The sequence below is a fragment of the Marmota flaviventris genome, chromosome 3, assembly GCF_047511675.1.
Source record: "Marmota flaviventris isolate mMarFla1 chromosome 3, mMarFla1.hap1, whole genome shotgun sequence".
In the NCBI taxonomy this organism is placed as follows: Eukaryota; Metazoa; Chordata; class Mammalia; order Rodentia; family Sciuridae; genus Marmota; species Marmota flaviventris.
In genome coordinates this window covers 42059473-42077682 of record NC_092500.1, presented here as the reverse complement: position 1 = coordinate 42077682, position 18210 = coordinate 42059473, and the positions used below count along the sequence as shown (strand labels likewise).

Sequence of the window (18210 nt, the reverse complement as noted above, 5' to 3'; positions counted from 1 at the left end):
CTGCCTGTCTTATAATCATCTCTGTAATTTAAAAGGCATCTCAAATTTATCTGGAGCAAAATTCTTGATTCTCTTTATCCTCTAAACTTGCCTCTCCTCCATCTCAGGTAGTGGCATTACTACTCTTCTCCCCTCACTTTCTCTCACGCTTCATATTCAGTTATCTGTGAAATCTTCGCTCTATCTTCAAAATTTATCTGGAATCCTGCTACTTCTCCCAACTTCTACAATTACCACTCTAATCCCAGCCACCAGTACCTTCTTACTGCCCACAACAGCAGATTCCTACCAGCTTACTAATTTGCTTCTTGCTAGTAGAGTTCATTCTCTACACAAAAGCCCAAGTAATCTTTTTCATATTGTCAATTTGATTTGTATCATATGAAAATATCATTAGTTTTCATCATACTTACGATAAAATCCATGGCTTTAAGAGTCAACAGAGTCTGAGACCTGCTTATCTTTCCAATCGACTCTCCCCTACTCTCCTCTCACTCACTAGGCTTCTGCTCTAACCACTGTCTAGGTATTACCCAAAAATGTCATCTTGCCAGTCTTGGGACCATTATATCTTTCTTATATCTACCTGGAATACTCCCACCCCAGATCTTCACTTTATTAGTTCTTCTCATTTGCTGACTGTACTCAAGTGTTATCTCTTCAGAAAATCCCTTTAGTTTCCCCAAGGTGTTTTCACATAAAGAAATTCTTAATTTTTTCTACCACTCCACAGCTTTAGTCTATCACCTTATCTAAATAATTTTCATTGTAATTCTTATCACTGTCTGACATATCATTTGTTTATTGTCTGCATTCCTACACTAGACCCTAAATTCCATGAAAGCAAAGAGTTTTGTCTACCTTATTTTCCTGAATATTCTCGTACCCATTATTCTTCTTGGCACAATAAAAGTATTGCTTCCTGGTAAACTAAAAGAGTCCAATGAAACTTTATTGAATCAAAAATTAACTTTGTTTTTATGAAACTCCATTATCATAACACACAGAATGGTTCCTTAAGTTACAAAAGCCAAGATCTGTTTGATTTTTAAAGAAAATTATTGAAATTCTGCTGGGTTCACCCCAGTACAGATATAAAACTAATGATATTTCCACATGATACAAATCAAATTGACAATATGAAATACATAATGGTAAACAAAACACACAACTTAGTCATCACTTCTGGGGACAGAAAGAAACCTGTAAGATATTTTTAAGTTTCTAGTTCTTAGGTTGAGCTGTAGATTTACTATATGACTGTTATTTGATTATGCTTTAACCCTTATATATGGCACACATATTCTTTTGAATGTATCAAATAGTACATTTAAGGATAATTAAAAATATAAGAAAAACCACTAAAGGAATTAAATATGCTTTAGTATTCCATTAGTAAGACATAGGTATCTACGTCTTAAATAACTTTACTGTATAAAAAAAGAAAGGGTTTTAGAAACGCAAATTTAGTTCTATTCACTCCTTTATAATGCATATATAATTGAGATGGTATGTGTGATTTTGATAACCTTGAAGTGAAAGAGTACATGAAAATATTATTGTACAGAGTGTACTTTATAAGATAACAGAAAGCCCACCTTACTATTTGTTTTCTCTCAGTCCAGTTCACAAGCATTAGTAACTGAGGCTCTGATTAACATAAGTCACTAGAATATTTGCTTACATTATTTGCACAGTAATAGATTATTTGAATAGAATCTTAAGAATGGCAGTGACTTTGTTTTTTGTCTGGGTCCTTGCACATAATTGATGAATACTTGCTAACATTACTGAAAAAATATTTGTCAAATGAATCACTGCAGGATTCCATGCAGTTTCTGATGCAACTGACTCAGCTACTAAACATAACACTGCAGTGCCCTCTGCTGGTTCTACTTAGAATGGAAGTAAAGAAATCTACCTTGTATTCACATTATTTTACTCATCTTTAGTAGACAATACACTGGACTAATTAACATACAAGCTACACATTCTAGGGAAAATAACACCTTTACTTTACAAATTCAACTCATCGATATAAAAGTTTGAAGAATCTTGCAAGCTTCAAAAATCTTGCTTTTGCCCAGAATCTAAATGCAAGCTAAAATAAGATCATTTATTCATTTATTTATTTTTTGCCATACTGAGAACTGAACCCATGGGCACTCTCTACCAATAAACTACATACCCAGATAACCAGACCTTTTGTTTTTGTTTTAAACAGGGCCTCCCTAAAGTACCTGGGCCTCAACCTTGTGATCCTCTTGCCTCTGACTCCCAATTGCTGGGATTATAGGCATGCACCATTGCACCCAGCTAAGATAAAGTAGCTGTTTGAAATAATAAATAATCTGTATGTAAAACTTAAGACTTCCCTTGAGATGTGTTCTATCTTCTACTTTTAAAATCTCTACTATCCTCATAATACAGGTTGTAGGATAAATAATAAAAAATTGAGTGCTGGGGTTGCGGCTCAGTGGTAGAGTGCTTACCTAGCACATGTGAGGCACTGGGTTCAAACCTCAGCACCACATAAAAATTAAATGAAGATATTATGTCCACCTACAACTAAAAATAAATATTAAAAATAATAATAAAACATTGAGAATTATTGCAATTAAGAATGAAAAAAAACAATTTTAGTATTATTATTTTAAATCACTTATTTTTAGAACAAAAATTACATACCTACACTAATCAGTATGAGGGAGAAATAGAAACTCATCTAGACCAAAGAAGTTTATAGCCAAAAGAAACCACTGCCATTACCTTACTCCCTCCCTTCTTTTGTTCAATGAAGAAAATGGGCCCAGAGCAGTGAAATAACTTGCAATAGGTAGATAACTACTTGGAGATAAAGACTAAAACTTCCTAAATCAATATAATTTTCTATATTGATCTTCAATAAAATTAAAATGTTTGTCTAAGTAATGATGTAGTAAAATTAATTATTGACTTCACCAAATTAAGAGTTTTATTCTGATTTTTGAGTAACAGTAGAAGAAAGATGTGGCACACTAGCAACTAATTCTAGCTTTTGGGATTTTTTCCTCTTGATGCTGGGGATTGAATCCAAGGGTGCTCTACTCCTGAACTATATCCCCAGCCCTTTTTATTTTTTATTTTTGAGACTCAATCACCCAGGTTGACTTCAAACTTGTGATCCTCCTGTCTTAGTCTCTTGAATAGCTGGAATTACATGTGTGCACCACCACACACAACTAGTTTCTTAGATATTTAAACTCTATTCAGGTTCTTCATCTGTAAAATAAATGTTTTTTATATTATCTATGAAGCTCCTATATCTCAATAATTCTATGATTTTTTAATATAAAAATTGTCCCTGTCATTCTCCAGTTAGACTATAAAAATCTTTACAGGGGCAGGCAGTATGTTTTATTCATTGTATATATCCCAGAGCTAGAAGTGTCTATCCCCAGCCACTGCGCCCCACACCCCAAATCTCAGTAAAATTTGTTGAGATGAAGCTAAGCAAGCAAGGTGATGCATACCTATAATCCCAGCAGGCACACATCTATAATTTCAGTGACTGGGGAGTGTGAGTCAGGAGGATCACAAATTTGAGGCCAGTCAGGGCACCTTAGCAAGGGCCTCAACAACTTAGCAAGACCCTATCTCAAATAAAAAATAAAAAGATCTGGGGATGTATCTCAGTGGTGAAGCACTCCTGGGTTCAATCCCCAGTACAAAAACAAACAAAAAAAAACTGTTAAGGTTGATTGGTTATAATCTTAAAGGGTGTACCTTCTAAATGCCTAATGTGAAACTTGTTTCACTTGTAAAATTTTCCAAGTATAAAAAATTTCATATCCAAATTATCTAACAAAAATTCTGACAAAATAAAATAGTATTTCTCATTTTGACACAGCAATAAATTACTTGTGTCACCTCTAGCTTAAAGCAGTCTGTTATATGTCTTGTGAAAATTATAGAAAGGAATATTATAAATAGGAGGTACTAAATCATGAATTAGACAACTGTTTAAGTAAATAGTGCATCTCCAGATAATCAAGGTGCAAATATACAAACACTGTCTATCGATTTCAGATGAACAATGGGAACAGACGGGCCATGACTGACCACTTCTATTCTTCACTTTGTATTTCAATGCCTAGAAAGAAAAGCTTAAGGCTTAATAAGCCAAAATTGAAATGTCATTTGCCTTTAATAAATACACATCAAAATATTATGTCCCCAAACATGATATTCAAACTTTAGCTACTTACTTGATGGCCCAAGGATATCTTTGCTATCACCAAGAAGCTTTTAATGCAGAGTAATTGAGCAGCAAATAAATAGAGTCCAAACCAGGAAGAAGCAAAATGCATCAGGATGGAAGCAGCAGTGAAACAAAAGGACAAGGAAAATAGCATTAGTTTATAAGTAGAAAGCACATGCACACCAAACCTAATAATTATAAGAAATTTTCTTTTCCATACCAAAAAAAAAATTGGCTTAGGCATTACCAAATATTTGTTTTTAATTTTGGAAAATGAAGGTAGGAGAGAAAAACAAATCACCAAGCATTTTGTTTTGAAAATCAATGACAATTCAAGATATGGATTAGATGTAGTAAAAATTACTACTTAGAAATATAACAGAGAGCCAAAAGTCTTTCGTTTCTAAAACATAAGGTGGTTCAAAAATATAACACTCATGCACTATAAAATATTAGTTCTGCATGCCATCAATGCACTGGACACTACACAGAGTTTAGTCTGTTTCTTCTGCAAAAAAAGAAAGGAGCATTTACTGAGTTCTTACATGCCAAGCAAGTTGAAAAGAACTTCTACAAAGACATTAACAAACTAGAACAAACTTTTTCTCAAATGCCAAAACAACCCAAACAGAAATATTCATTAGAAAGATAAATTTTATTAAATCAGACAAACTTTAGAACCCACTAAATATCAAGCATATTATCTCATCTTTTAGGAAATCAGAAGCCTTAATTCTTGAATGAACTTACTAACAACTAACGGAAACAGGAAAAAGACTGCTAATCTGTCTAGTACTTTAACATGCAACATTACTCGAAATATTGCTTACAGACAGGTGTTTGGGTCAGGCTTGGTAGAAAGAATTTTCAGCTCTCCCTCACTTCAGATACCAAATATAGTAACATTAAAACTAACGTGGACTGGGGTTGTGGCTCAACGGTAGAGAGCTCGCCAAGCACATGCAAGGCCCTGGGTTTGATCCTCAGAAACACATGAAAATAAAATAGAGGTATTGTGTCTAACTATAACTAAAAAAATTAAAAAAAAAAAAAGAAAAGAAAACTAAAGTGACAACAAAAACAAAAAATTCCCACTAATGACACTGTTCCTTGTCTGATTTAAAGAGAGTAGGGGAAGCTTAACTGTGACAAAAGAAGGTAGCTATTTACTTGGGGCTTATGTCATCTCCTTAGAGAAAATCTTATTACTTCCTTAAAGTGATGGCATAATGCTTGAAATTGTATTCTAATGCCTTAAAGACATTTGTTCTATTTGCCTTTCTGTAGCAGCTCATTCTTCTGTGATTTATTTCACAGAAAATTCAAAGAATGCAGATTTTTTTAAAAATATATTTTTAGTTGTAGATGGACACAATACTTTTATTTTATTTTATTTATTTTTATGTGGCAATGAGGATCAAAACCAGTGCCCCACATGTGTAAGGCAAGCACTCTACCACTGAGCTGAGCCTAGAATACAGTTTTATGGAGAATGAACTAATTGTGCTCAAGTCCTTCTGATGGCTACATTACCACAAATAGCAAGCTTGGGGAAAGAGATTAAAGTATTTGTGAGGCAATCTCTGAAACAACCCCAGCGATCCTCATATCTTGGTACATAATTCCCTCTATTTGAGGGTGTGCTTGATCTACTAAAATCATTTCCAACAAAAGGGAATATGGCAGAAATGATGGAATAGCTCCTCCAAGATTATAGACTGGTAAAATGACTATGACTTCCATCTTGTTCACAGTCTTTTGCTTTAAGATAAATCACTCTGGGAAAGGCCAGCTACCACTTCACGAGGTAATCTTGTAAGAGGACTACTATGCAAAGGAGCTGAGGCCTGCCAACAAACCACTACGTAAACTTAGAAGAGAATCTCCAGCTTCCACCTCCTACCACTCTAGATTGTTTTTTGTTTGTTTGTTTTGGTACTGGGGATTGTACCCAGGGGCACTTAACCACATCCCTAGCCCTTTTTGTTTAGAGACTGGATCTTCCCAAATTGCTCAGGAACTAGTTAGTTGCTGAGACTAGCTTTGAACTTGCCACGTTCTTGCCTCAGCCTCCGGAGAAGCTGGGATTACAGGCATGCACCAAGGCCCCCAGCTTACTGAGTTTTCAGTAGAGATTGCAGCAGTATCTCCTCCCCCATAATTCGATTGCAACCACATGACGGACTGAGTCAGAGACATCTAGCTAATAAGCTACTCCTGACCCACAGAAATTGAGGTAATAAATGCATGTTGTTTTACACCACTTAATTTTGGAATCATTTGTTTTACATCAATAAATAATACTGGAAAACTGAAAGAAGTTAGGAAGCTGACACAGACAACTGTGGCAAACTTAAAGACTTCACAGACACCTTCTAAAAATGTCTTCATGTATTGACATGAATAAATTCCTAGAAACCAGTGCTTCTAATCATATATGTACATAGTTGGGAATATTTAATCTCACAAAACCAGTCATGCTTGAAGGTTCTAAAGCTGATCTTGTATTTGGGGTAAAAGATTAATAAACTCTTTTTTGTTGTACAGTTCTGTTACAATCTCAAATTTAATTAACAGCACTATTTCAATTTCTGTATGGCTGTATTCTTTGCTTGTTTACTCCCAAGAAAATACCCTCTAGCATGTACAGCAACTTTTCAGTATTGGTTCCAAAAACCTCTAATAATACTTAATTCTCAACATTATACCTTCAAGATGGCTGTGACATATACATCTGATTTTACTGGATTACTCCTAATTTTTTCAGTTTGGGCACCAAAGAGTGATTGAAATAAACACTGTCTATTCCAATCATACTTACCATATTTACCAAGTAACTACTATGAATTCATATCATTTAGGCACTGAAGAATACAGGAGTTAACAGAATAGACAAAATCTTGTCCCTGAGGTACTTATGTTTTGGTGGGGAAGATGAACTAGAATATAATAAACAAGTAAAAATCATAGTATATTATATTCTATGAAAACTAAGGAGAAAAATAAAGAGAGATAGAAGGCATAAAGAAAACTAGGGGAAAGGAGTTAAATTTTTAGATTGGGTAGCTTAAGAATGCTCTGCTATAGAGTGAACTTGATAAAATGAAGAAACTTGCCAAAAAGACATTTGAAGGAAAAGTATTCTAGGCAAAGAGAAAAGCAAGTGTCGTGGATTGAGATGGAAGCCCACTGGATTCAAGGAAGATTTAAAAAGCCATTGAGGCTGGAATGCAATGAGAAAGAGTATTAGGAGATGAGGTTAGAGAGGTAAATGGATGACAAACTATGCAGGATTCTGTAGGACCTTGTTAGGGCTTGTTTTTATTTTAAATAATATTGAATAATTTTGAGGAAAGTACTGATACAGTATGATTATGTTTCAATAGGATTATACTGCGTTAAGAATAGACTACAGAAACAAGGTTAGGAGGTTACTACAATGAGCTAGGGGAGAGAGAAAGGAGATTTGGAACAAGATGGTAGCAATGAAGATGATGAGAGGTTGTTGAGTTCTCAACATTTTAAAGGTACAGCAGCAGGATTTCCAAATAGGCCAAGTGTGAGTTAAGAGGAAATTAAGAATCAAGAAGATGCCAAGTGTTGGGAACTGAGCACCTAGAAGGATGGAAATGCCATTACCTGAGATGGAAAAGACAGTGAGAACAGCTTGGTTTTAGGAAGAAGTATCAGCAGCTCAGTTTGAAATGTTTGTGAGACATCAAGGAGGAAATGTCAAGTAAACAGTTGGAAAGACAGGCTTGTACTGAGAAAGATTCAGGCCGGTAAGATAAAAAGGATAAATTACGATACATGTCAGAGTAAGGTTATATACCAGAATGCATTAACCACTGGAGACTGAAAACTAGCATAGGATAAAAGAACAGGCACCAGAAAAACATATTATAATAGACAAGAAAACTAAGAATCAAGCTGAAATTCTCCAAAAGCAAAACTGAAACTACAACATCATCAACACCATCATTATCATCAAAACATGGCTTCAGAAACCCTTCCCTGAAAGATATGGATATAGAGGTACTAAACTGGGTCCAAGTTAAATCATTCTTCCAGAGCTGTTTGAAAAGTGATGGTAGTAAGAAATAGGAAGAAACAGGATATAAGTAAGCATCATGATTATATAAGCACATGATTATAAGCAAATGATTATACACAATTTTTGCCAAGTAATTTACATCACTGAAGTCTTCTACACATGACTAAACGGTACATTACTAACTTCTTATTCTTACTGTTTTCAGGATATAGTCTACTCTGTACAGTATCATTTTGTGTACCACATGAATAAAGATGATATGAAAGTACTGATATGGCAACATTCTACACAAGTACCTTGTACAATATTTTTTTTTAAATAAGAAGCTAAACATTCTTTTTGGATCTTGCTAAAGTACCAAATTATTCACAGCATCTTAAAGAATCATGAAATTTCTTCTCAATTTGTTCAGAAAAAAAAACATTAACATAGGATAAAATATTCTGTTTGAGTAACTTAATCAGATTGATGTGATCATTATTCCATAGATAATGTCCACCCAGTCATCTCAATATTTTTTATATACATAAATTTTCCATTTTTGCAAAAGTATGTGCTGGCTGGGGATATAGCTCAGTTGGTAGTGTGCTTGCCTCACATGCACAAGGCCCTGGGTTCAATCCCCAGGACCACACACACACACACACACATAAAGTATATGCTGAAAATAGTCAAATTATAGTTATATGCCTAGAACTTTTACTTATTAGACAACATACTATCAAAGTACTTTAATTAGAATCATAAAATATTTATAGCTATTATCTAAATCTTTATTGATTAGGCTATAAATCACAGGGAAAAAAGTGTTGTAGAAAAAAGTGATCTTATTTTATTGCACATCTAAGTATTTGCCAACCTCATCCATATTTAGCATAAAACATGCATTCTTTAAAAAATGCAAAGGAAGAGGCAGAAGTTAATCAAACCCTTCATCCTGAGAAGCACTTCAGTCTCAATTAAACCAAGAAATAATTCTCATGAGATCTATAGTTTTTATTGCATTTCTTCTAGCATGGAATTTCCCTCTTAATGCACTTATTGCCTTAAATCATTTGATGTGCTTAAGGGAAAGCACAAAGCTAATCAAGCATTGATGTAACTGGTGGCACCTCTTTCCCAGATAAAATTGACAAAAGTTATTCTCTTGGTAACAATCCTGCTACAGCTGTTTCCCAGAAACCACAATTTGGAAGGACAATACAGAACATACCAAGGGCACTCTATTTAGTGTGAACTTTGGTTCTTAAAATAAGAAAATTCAGAGAAGGATATATAATGCAGCTCAGATCTGCTTGTTCTTAGAACAGGAGTCATCACTCTATACTTAGCTCAAATTTTTTGTATTCTTGTAATCATCTGCAAAATACTCAAGTGTACATTTTATCCTTTAGTTTTATACGAGAGATTTTAAAGGAATATTTTTCTGGGTACTACAGCTTGTCACTGTTGGGAAGAGAATATGATCTGGTCTGCTAAGCAGTGATTTTAAAATAACCTAATCCACACTTTTGATGAAGTAGTTGTACTTCCAGGATCACTAAGGTCATCATCCAAAATGTTCAAAAAGATGTGTCCAAACATATGTTGATCATAACACTATTTGCAGTTATCTAAAAAAGCAGCCTATTTTAAACAGGTATTAAATAATAATACTTTCATACAATGAAATACTATGTAGTCATTAATTTTTTTTACTGACTAAAAAATATCCACTGTGTATTAGTTTTTAGAAGTAAGCTATAAAGAGTGTTGTATGAGATGATTCCACTTTTATAAAATTTCATGTGTAAAACATACACAAACTCATGAAAGATACCACCAAAATATTAACAGTGGCTACATTCAGGAGGTAAGGTTTTACTTAATACATCTTTCTATATTGTTTAAATATAGTATGTTAGGATGCATTATTTTTATAATCAAAAAAAGAATAAACCTATTTACATTTTGGAAAAATAAAAATATAATCTTTGTTTAATGTTAATCTTTTCTTCCTGCTCTTCCTCCCTGCTCTATTCTTAGTTTGGTATTTGTTTTTTAGGGATTGGCTAGCTTCACTAAGCATAATCTGCTCTAGTGCCATCCATTTCCCTGCAAATTCCATGATTTTGTCATTTTTTAGTGCTGCATAATACTCCATGGTGTATAAATGCCACATTTTTTTTATCCATTCATCTATTGAAGGGCATCTGGGTTGGTTCCACAGTCTAGCAATTGTGAATTGTGCTGCTATGAACATCGATGTAGCAGTATCCCTGTAGTAGGCTCTTTTAAGGTCTTCAGGGAATAGTCCGAGAAGGGCAATAGCTGGGTCAAATGGTGGTTCCATTCCCAGCTTTCCCAGGAATCTCCATACTGCTTTCCAAATTGGCCGCACCAGTTTGCAGTCCCACCAGCAATGTACAAGAGTACCCTTTTCCCCACATCCTCTCCAGCACTTGTTGTTGTTTGACTTCATAATGGCTGCCAATCTTACTGGAGTGAGATGGTATCTTAGGGTGGTTTTGATTTGCATTTCTCTGACTGCTAGAGATGGTGAGCATTTTTTCATGTACTTGTTGATTGATTGTATGTCCTCCTCTGAGAAGTGTCTGTTCAGGTCTTTGGCCCATTTGTTGATTGGGTTATTTGTTTTCTTATTGTTTAATTTTTTGAGTTCTTTGTATACTCTGGATATTAGGGCTCTGAGGTGGGAGGGAAAGGGAGAGAAAAGGGAAATTGCATAGTAATGGAGGGAGACCCTCATTATTATACAAAATTTCATATAAGAGGGGAATGGGAAAATAAACAAGGAGAGAAATGAATTACAGTAGATGGGGTAGAGAGAGAAGATGGGAGGGGAGGGGAGGGGGGATAGTAGAGGATAGGAAAGGTAGCAGAATACAACAGTTACCAAGAGGGCATTATGTAAAAATGTGGATGTGTAACCGATGTGATTCTGCAATCTGTATTGGGGGTAAAATTGGGAGTTCATAACCAACTTGAATCTAATGTATGAAATATGATATGTCAAGAGCTTTGTAATGTTTTGAATAACCAATAAAAATATATATAATCTCTGATATTTTCCATCTATTTGCTATTTCTCAGGATGACATAATCATCTATGATTAAGTACAGTGGAAAGTATCCAACTTGAAATATGGGAAAAACACAAAAATGTTCACATTCTAAACACAGCATCATATATTACTCACTGTCTCTTGAACTTCAGCAACTTCTGAATATGGCAAGATCTAAAAAAAAAACAAATTTTCTCAGGAGTGATTTAATCTCATATACCTGAATATGGATATAAAGAGCACCCACAGTCTATCAAATGAATTCAGTAGTGAAATGATATTTTAAGAGTTGGCATTTGAGGAGCTAGGGTTGTGGCTCAGTGATAGAGCGCTTGCCTAGCAGTGTGAGGCACTGGGTTCAATCCCCAACACCACATAAAAAAATTAATTAAATAAAGGTATTGTGTCCATCTATAACTAAAAAAAATTTTTTTTAAAAAAAGAGTTGGCATTTGAAAACAGGAAGAGGTTTGCAAAAGTACTTTTACACTGGAAATTGAATCCTTAATTTTTTTTTTTTCCTTCCAAGGCCTAAGCAATCTGCCAATCTGTGAAGTCCTCTCTAGAAGGTTCTGGGAGGATTTTCACAGTTTTCATTCTCCTTGTATGCATTTAATTCTAACAGTCTTTTCACCATGCAAGCCCTCTCTTCCTTTGATTTCTAAAATAGTCCACTATTCTGGTCTCTTCTATTTTTCTGCTTCCTTTGCCCTCTCATTCAAAAAGCAAATGGCCACAGCTAGTGCTAGCCTTAACCACTTTTTCTCCTCTACATGCTCTTTTTCTGTAGGTTCCATTCACAATCAAGGTTCACTTACTATCTTTTTTCAGATAATTTTTAAATTTCTTCTTCAGACTTATCTCCAAAACATTTCTAACTGTATTACTGCAATTTAACTTCTAGTTCTAAAATTCTGTTAACAAAGTAAGTAAGGGCTTTAAACCTATTGTAGAAAGCATTTTATGTCAAAAACAGCACTCACAATTTGTCCATCTTCATTTCAACCAGATCTAAACCCTAAGTCATCCAAAACAATTTTTCTCCCAACATCTGACCAAGCCATTAAGTTCTAATCATTTAGTTCTACAATGTCTGTCTCACTCCCAGTCCTTTTATTTCCCATGACTACCAGCTAGGTCAGACCCATGCTACTTCATTTCTCAACTTTTGCTTCTTCCTTTCAGTAAGTGTATCTCTGCATATTTCAGTTTCACCCATTCATTCATTTACTGTGTTAGGAATCAGGATTCAAAAAATAACACAGACATGGTTCCTACTACCAAGAAGATCACCATAAAGTAAAGGCAGTGTATAATTTATTTGACACTGAAATAAGTTATTTCTAGTCTACTCAAAATTCTCATGCTCATTATTAGGAAGTCACTTAATTTCTGTGACATTTATTTTGTCCTATGTGAATACATTAATTATTAAACCTTACAACTTTCTAGAATTGTTGTGAGACTTGATTTTTATATGAGTGTACTTATAGATTGAAAAAAAAACATGAAAAAGATGAAGAAAGGCTCCAGAAAGGAGTGATTAATTTACCAACCTAATTTACTAAATGGTCACTTTGGTCATGTTGCTTTTCTACTCAAAATCATTCGATATCTTGTTCTTTAAAAACTAAGCTTAAATGCATACAATTAAAATATTATAAAATTCAATCAAATTATTAACTTCACAGAAATATTTTGATTTCTTAAGAGATAGCCTTGCAACTTCACATAATTAAAACTCCACTTAACTAAATTCTCTGGTAAAACTAATTGTAGATAGTGACCTGCAGTTTTCTCCTTACTTTCTTTTTGGTTCTCTGTTCAGTAGTTTCACAATTTTTCTGCCAATGTACAAGCTGAAATTATCTTTTCCCCAACTCTAACATCTTTTTTTTTTTGGTACAAGAACTGAACCCTGGAGTGCTTAACCACCAAGCCATATTCCCAGCCATTTTTTATATTTTATTTAGAGACAAGGTCTTACTAAGTTGCTGAGGCTGGCTTTGAACTCACAACCCTCCTGCCTCAGCCTCCTGAGCTGCTGGGATCCAACTTCTTAATGTGAGTTCTTTGACAATGAATAATTAGATACCACATTCTCTTTTCTCTATTGCAATCATAAATAGATAACATAAATAAATAGATAATAGATAACATAAATAATAGATAACATAAAAAAATATCTCTGCAACCATGGGATATTATATATCTGCCATGTCCAGATCACTTCTAGCTACTAGCAACATGTGTTACTGAATTCTTAAAATGTGGCTGGTAAGATCAAGGAATTACTGGGGATATAGCTCAATTGGTAGAGAGCTTGCCTCACATGCACAAGGCCCTGGGTTTGATTCCCAGCACCACCAAAAAAAAAAAAAAAAAAAAAACAAGGAAAGGAATTTTAAATTTAATGTAGTAAGTAGCCACCTTTTGAACAACTCAGGTCTAGCACAACCTGACCTTTCCCCAGTTCAGTCTAAATCATCATTCTCTTTGTCACTGTTGACCATTTATTTTCTCAAGTTTCTGCTTTTCCTTTGTTTTCAAGCTATTTTCTCTCCTTTTTCCCTCTGTCTGCTTGGATCCCTTCACCTAATATTCGCTTTAGACTGTTATTCCCCAAGGACGCATCCTAGAATCTCTTCCCTATTCAACATGCTCTTCCCAGATGATTCAATTGAATAGATTTTTTGAAGTGCTCAATTCACCTCTTACTACCTAAAATTGGTTTCCCACTTCAACCTCTACTGAGCTACACCCTTCTCAGGGTCTTCCCAACTATCCTCCTAGTGAACTCATTCTTCTTATCTCAAATAAAAAGCATCACATCCTTTGTAAGGGTTTTCCTGACCTACTCCAGGCATGAAAAACAGATATCCCACCTGTGTTTTCAACACATCCTTCTATTAGCAGGAAGGACTGAAGAAGAGAGCCCACAGAGCTCCAAGTTTTCCTAGTAAAACTGAATATGTACCTCCATCTTCCTAACTGAGGAGGTGGAAGGGCCCTTCACTCACCTTTGCCCTAACCCAACACAGAAAGCCTAACCTCCCTAGTCTGTCCAACAGACAGACAGACATGAAAGCTCTACACTTTGACTTTATCTCTGCTTAGAAAACATTCTATAGAGCCGGGCAGAGTGGTGCACAACTATAATTCCAGCGGTTTGGGGAGGCAGGAGGATCACAAGTTCAAAGCCAGCATCAGTAAAAGCAAGGCACTAAGCAACTCAGGGAGACCCTGTCTGTAAATAATATATTAAATAGGGCTGGGGATGTGCTCAGTGGTTAAGTGGCCCTGAGTTCAATTCTAGTATCCCACCCCACCCCACCCCCACAAAAAAATTCTGTAGGACTCTGCTCAAAAGCTATAGCACCAGATGACTTTCATATTCCCAGAAAATAACACCATCCCTATTCTGTTACTCTTTATCCTTTCTACCCTGCTTCACTTGTCATCACATCAGTAATCACCTAACACAGTACATATGTTTTTGTTTTTATCCACTCAAATATTAATTCCAATGGAGTGAGAATTTTGCCGTTTTGTTCACTGATGAACCCCTTAAAACCAGAAGAGAACCTGGAAAGTTATAGACATTCTCAACAATGTTAAATTAATAAATACATCAGTGGGAAAAAAAGACTTAATAATCCTGATACCTAATGAAGAATTTCTTATATATAGTTTGAGTTCCTCTGCTTATTTATCATTTAAATTCTCAAAAAAACAAGTCTTGCTCATTTTTGTATCTATAGACTTAATATGGTGCATCTTTACAAATCTAACATTTTGCATGACTAATATGATATACATAGAACTAATATGGATTAAAACAGTGAATCTGAGTTATTAGCTTAACTATCGCCATTTACTAAGTGGCCTTGAATAAATACTGAATTTAGTTTTTTAAATTTGCTTATGAGGTCCATTACAGTACCAAAATTCTGTTATTACTAACGATTCAAAATAGAAAGTTGACTCAACCCTAAGAATCTTTAGTAGTAATCCATAGCATATGTATATTTACTTCCACTATTAGTCCTTGGCCATCATACGAACTAATTGCATTGCTTGTAATTCTCTCAACTTTTAAAAATAACACAGTCCTTCATAAAATAAGAATGTTACTGATTCAACATTAATTTTTGGAGTCTGAGTTATATTTCCTCTGGTACTAGTGTTCTCTTGCCATGATTAAACCAGCCTCTTCCTCAAGACCTTCATACACAAGAGAAGCTCAGCTAAATCAATATGAATATGATTTTCACTTGTAACTAATGGCATTCATGTAGTGAGACTGCTGGAAACATCTGTGGCTATGAAAAAAAGAAAAAGCTGTCCACTAAAGAATTAAACCTGAACTTTGACTTCATGTCCAAGGATCAAATAAACTTTTCCTCCTCTAAAACATTTTCCTCTAAATATGACCCATAGTTGCCTGAGAAGGTTTATAAAATAACAGCACAACAAAAAAACATATTATCACATCAGAGTCATACCAGCTAAGATCTAAAGATTAACTGTATGAGAAATTCAGGTACATGAACATTTCACATATAATCCTTAATCTGTGACATGTTTAAATCAATTTGATTTTCAGTCTGAGGAACTTATCTTCCTTGGAATTTTGTTTTCCTTGATTCTTTGCATTCTTTACACAGGTACATGAACTTATATTCTAAAATGAGTCAGGACTATGAAAAAAAGAATAAAGTTAACTGTCCACTAAAGAATTAAACTTATCTTTCTGGACTTTGACTTCATGTCCAAAGGTCAAATAAACTTTTCCTCCTCTAAAACATTTTCCTCCAAATATGACCCATAGTTGCCTGAGACGGTTTATAAAATAACAGCACAACAAAAACCATATTATCACATCAGAGTCATACCAGGTAAGGTCTAAGAACTGCCTAACAAATACCCTCTTTTTGTAAGATCATATTCTAACAATTCACTGATAAGTAGACCATGCTGAATTCTATCAAGTCACAGGCAAGACTGCTAATAATATTAAGGAAATATTAGCCTCAATGACCCATGTTATCATTCAGATACTAGGTGTCCCCCCAAAAATTCATGTGTGAGACAATACAAAAAAGTTTAGAGGTGAAATGATTGGGCTATGTTTTAACTTAATCAGTATGTTAATCAGTATGACTTAATCAGTATATTAATCCCCTGATACAGATTAACTGGCGGGTATAGTATAATATAGGCAGACAGGGTATGGCTGGAGGAAGTGGGTCACTGGGGCATGCCTTTGGCTTATACATTTTGTTCTTAGAGAGAGGGGAAGTCTCTATGCTTCCCAGTTCTATGTCTTGAGCTGCTTTCCTCTACCATGATGTTCTCCCTCACCTTGGGCCTAGAATGATAGAGCTGACTGCCTTTGAACTGAGACATTGAAAACTGTGAGCCCCAAATTAACTTTTCCTCCTCTAAAACTGTTATCAGGTCTTTTGGTCCCAGCAGCAAAAAAGATGACTAAAACAACCCATAAATCTACCACACATAAGAATGTAGTTTAAGTCTTCGTGTCTTGGCAACTACATGGTGCCTAAATGCCAAAATATCATCCCCTGATAGAAAAGTCCAAATTAGTTTCAGAAGAACAAAGCTTTGGATTAAATAAAATAGGTCATGTATCACATATTTTCAAAGTATACATTATATTAGATAATGAATATCAAAACTTTAAAATGATGCCTAAAAGGCTAGGCATAATATAGATCAGTCTGTGACAAAAATATTAGCCTTTTCACATGGCAGAAACAGAATCAAGAGTATCTTTATTTAAACCCTACCACTGTCCACTCTCTGGGAGAACTTAATCAAATTCAGAGTCTCAGTTTATTCATTTCTAAAAAACAGAGAATATCTATGTTTCAGTATTATAGAGACATTAAATGAGAAAATGTGTGAGACACTAAGCCTAGGGCACAGCACACAGTAAATGTGCAAACTTTTCTTTTCTCTTCATACAAATACAGTAACCCAAATACAGAAAGCATAGACTGTTGCTCTACTAGTCTAGATATTATCAAGTCTTGATTCTTACTTGGATCAGAACTTTTTTTAACATAGGAAATAAGTTTATTATTGATCATCTCAATTCTAGGGGCAAAAAGCAACCTCCAGAAGAAAAATGGTACATGAAATTATTAAGCATTGTAACAGTTACTGGAGAAAGTGTGAAGTATTTAATCAATTCCTTCTCTATTCTTTAATTCTCACAATCATATCTCTGAGTCCCTGTCATAGACCATGCTTTGTGCCATGATGAAGCATATTCAGAGTAAGGGTGGATTATAGTTTTCTGATCTCATTATGCAGCATGTATTCTGTTAGATTTTATCTATGGGTTCCTACCCCCATCACTGGAAATGCTTCCTTTGTTTTACTGGCAAGTTCTGGAATTGTTTTGATTGCTGGAAATTCCTATATGACCTGCTATACACAAGTTTTGATGTTACTACTTAAATGGCACACAATTTTGAGATATTTCATATCTCCAAAGAAACAAAGTATGATGGACCAGTCCTGAGGAAGAGTGAGTATCTATGAATTGAGAAAAACAATAATAAACTTATTTCCTATGTTTAAAAAGTTCTGATCCAAGTTAAGATCAAGACTTGAAAACATCTAGAGTAGTAGAGCAACAGATGATGGAGGACTCCATGAAATACAGTTAAATCCTAGCTACAACTTAACAACACAGACACACTGCTATTAATTCGCCTATTCTCTAACTTCTATTTAACCTGTTCATTGACTTCAGCTTGTACTTTTTTTGTCTCTTAATTCCATCTTAGCCTGCTAATTTCCTAGTGCTAAATTCACTCTCC

General features: G+C 34.7%; 1 protein-coding gene across 7 annotated transcripts in view; it reads right to left on the bottom strand.

Moving 5' to 3' along the window:
• Osbpl8 (oxysterol binding protein like 8) overlaps nucleotides 1-18210 on the bottom strand; it is a 174106-nt gene that overhangs the window by 93003 nt on the left and 62893 nt on the right. For 2 of the 7 annotated variants that reach the window (XM_027920951.2, XM_071609670.1), the window contains exon 3: nucleotides 4248-4284. The exons of 2 other annotated variants lie outside the window; for them this stretch is intronic. In XM_027920951.2, the coding sequence (XP_027776752.1) occupies nucleotides 4248-4284 (37 nt within the window). Of the gene's footprint in view, nucleotides 1-4247; nucleotides 4285-11494; nucleotides 11534-18210 lie in introns of all 7 variants that reach the window. 3 more of the 7 variants (XM_027921039.2, XM_071609674.1, XM_027920867.2) reach the window with 2 other exon arrangements.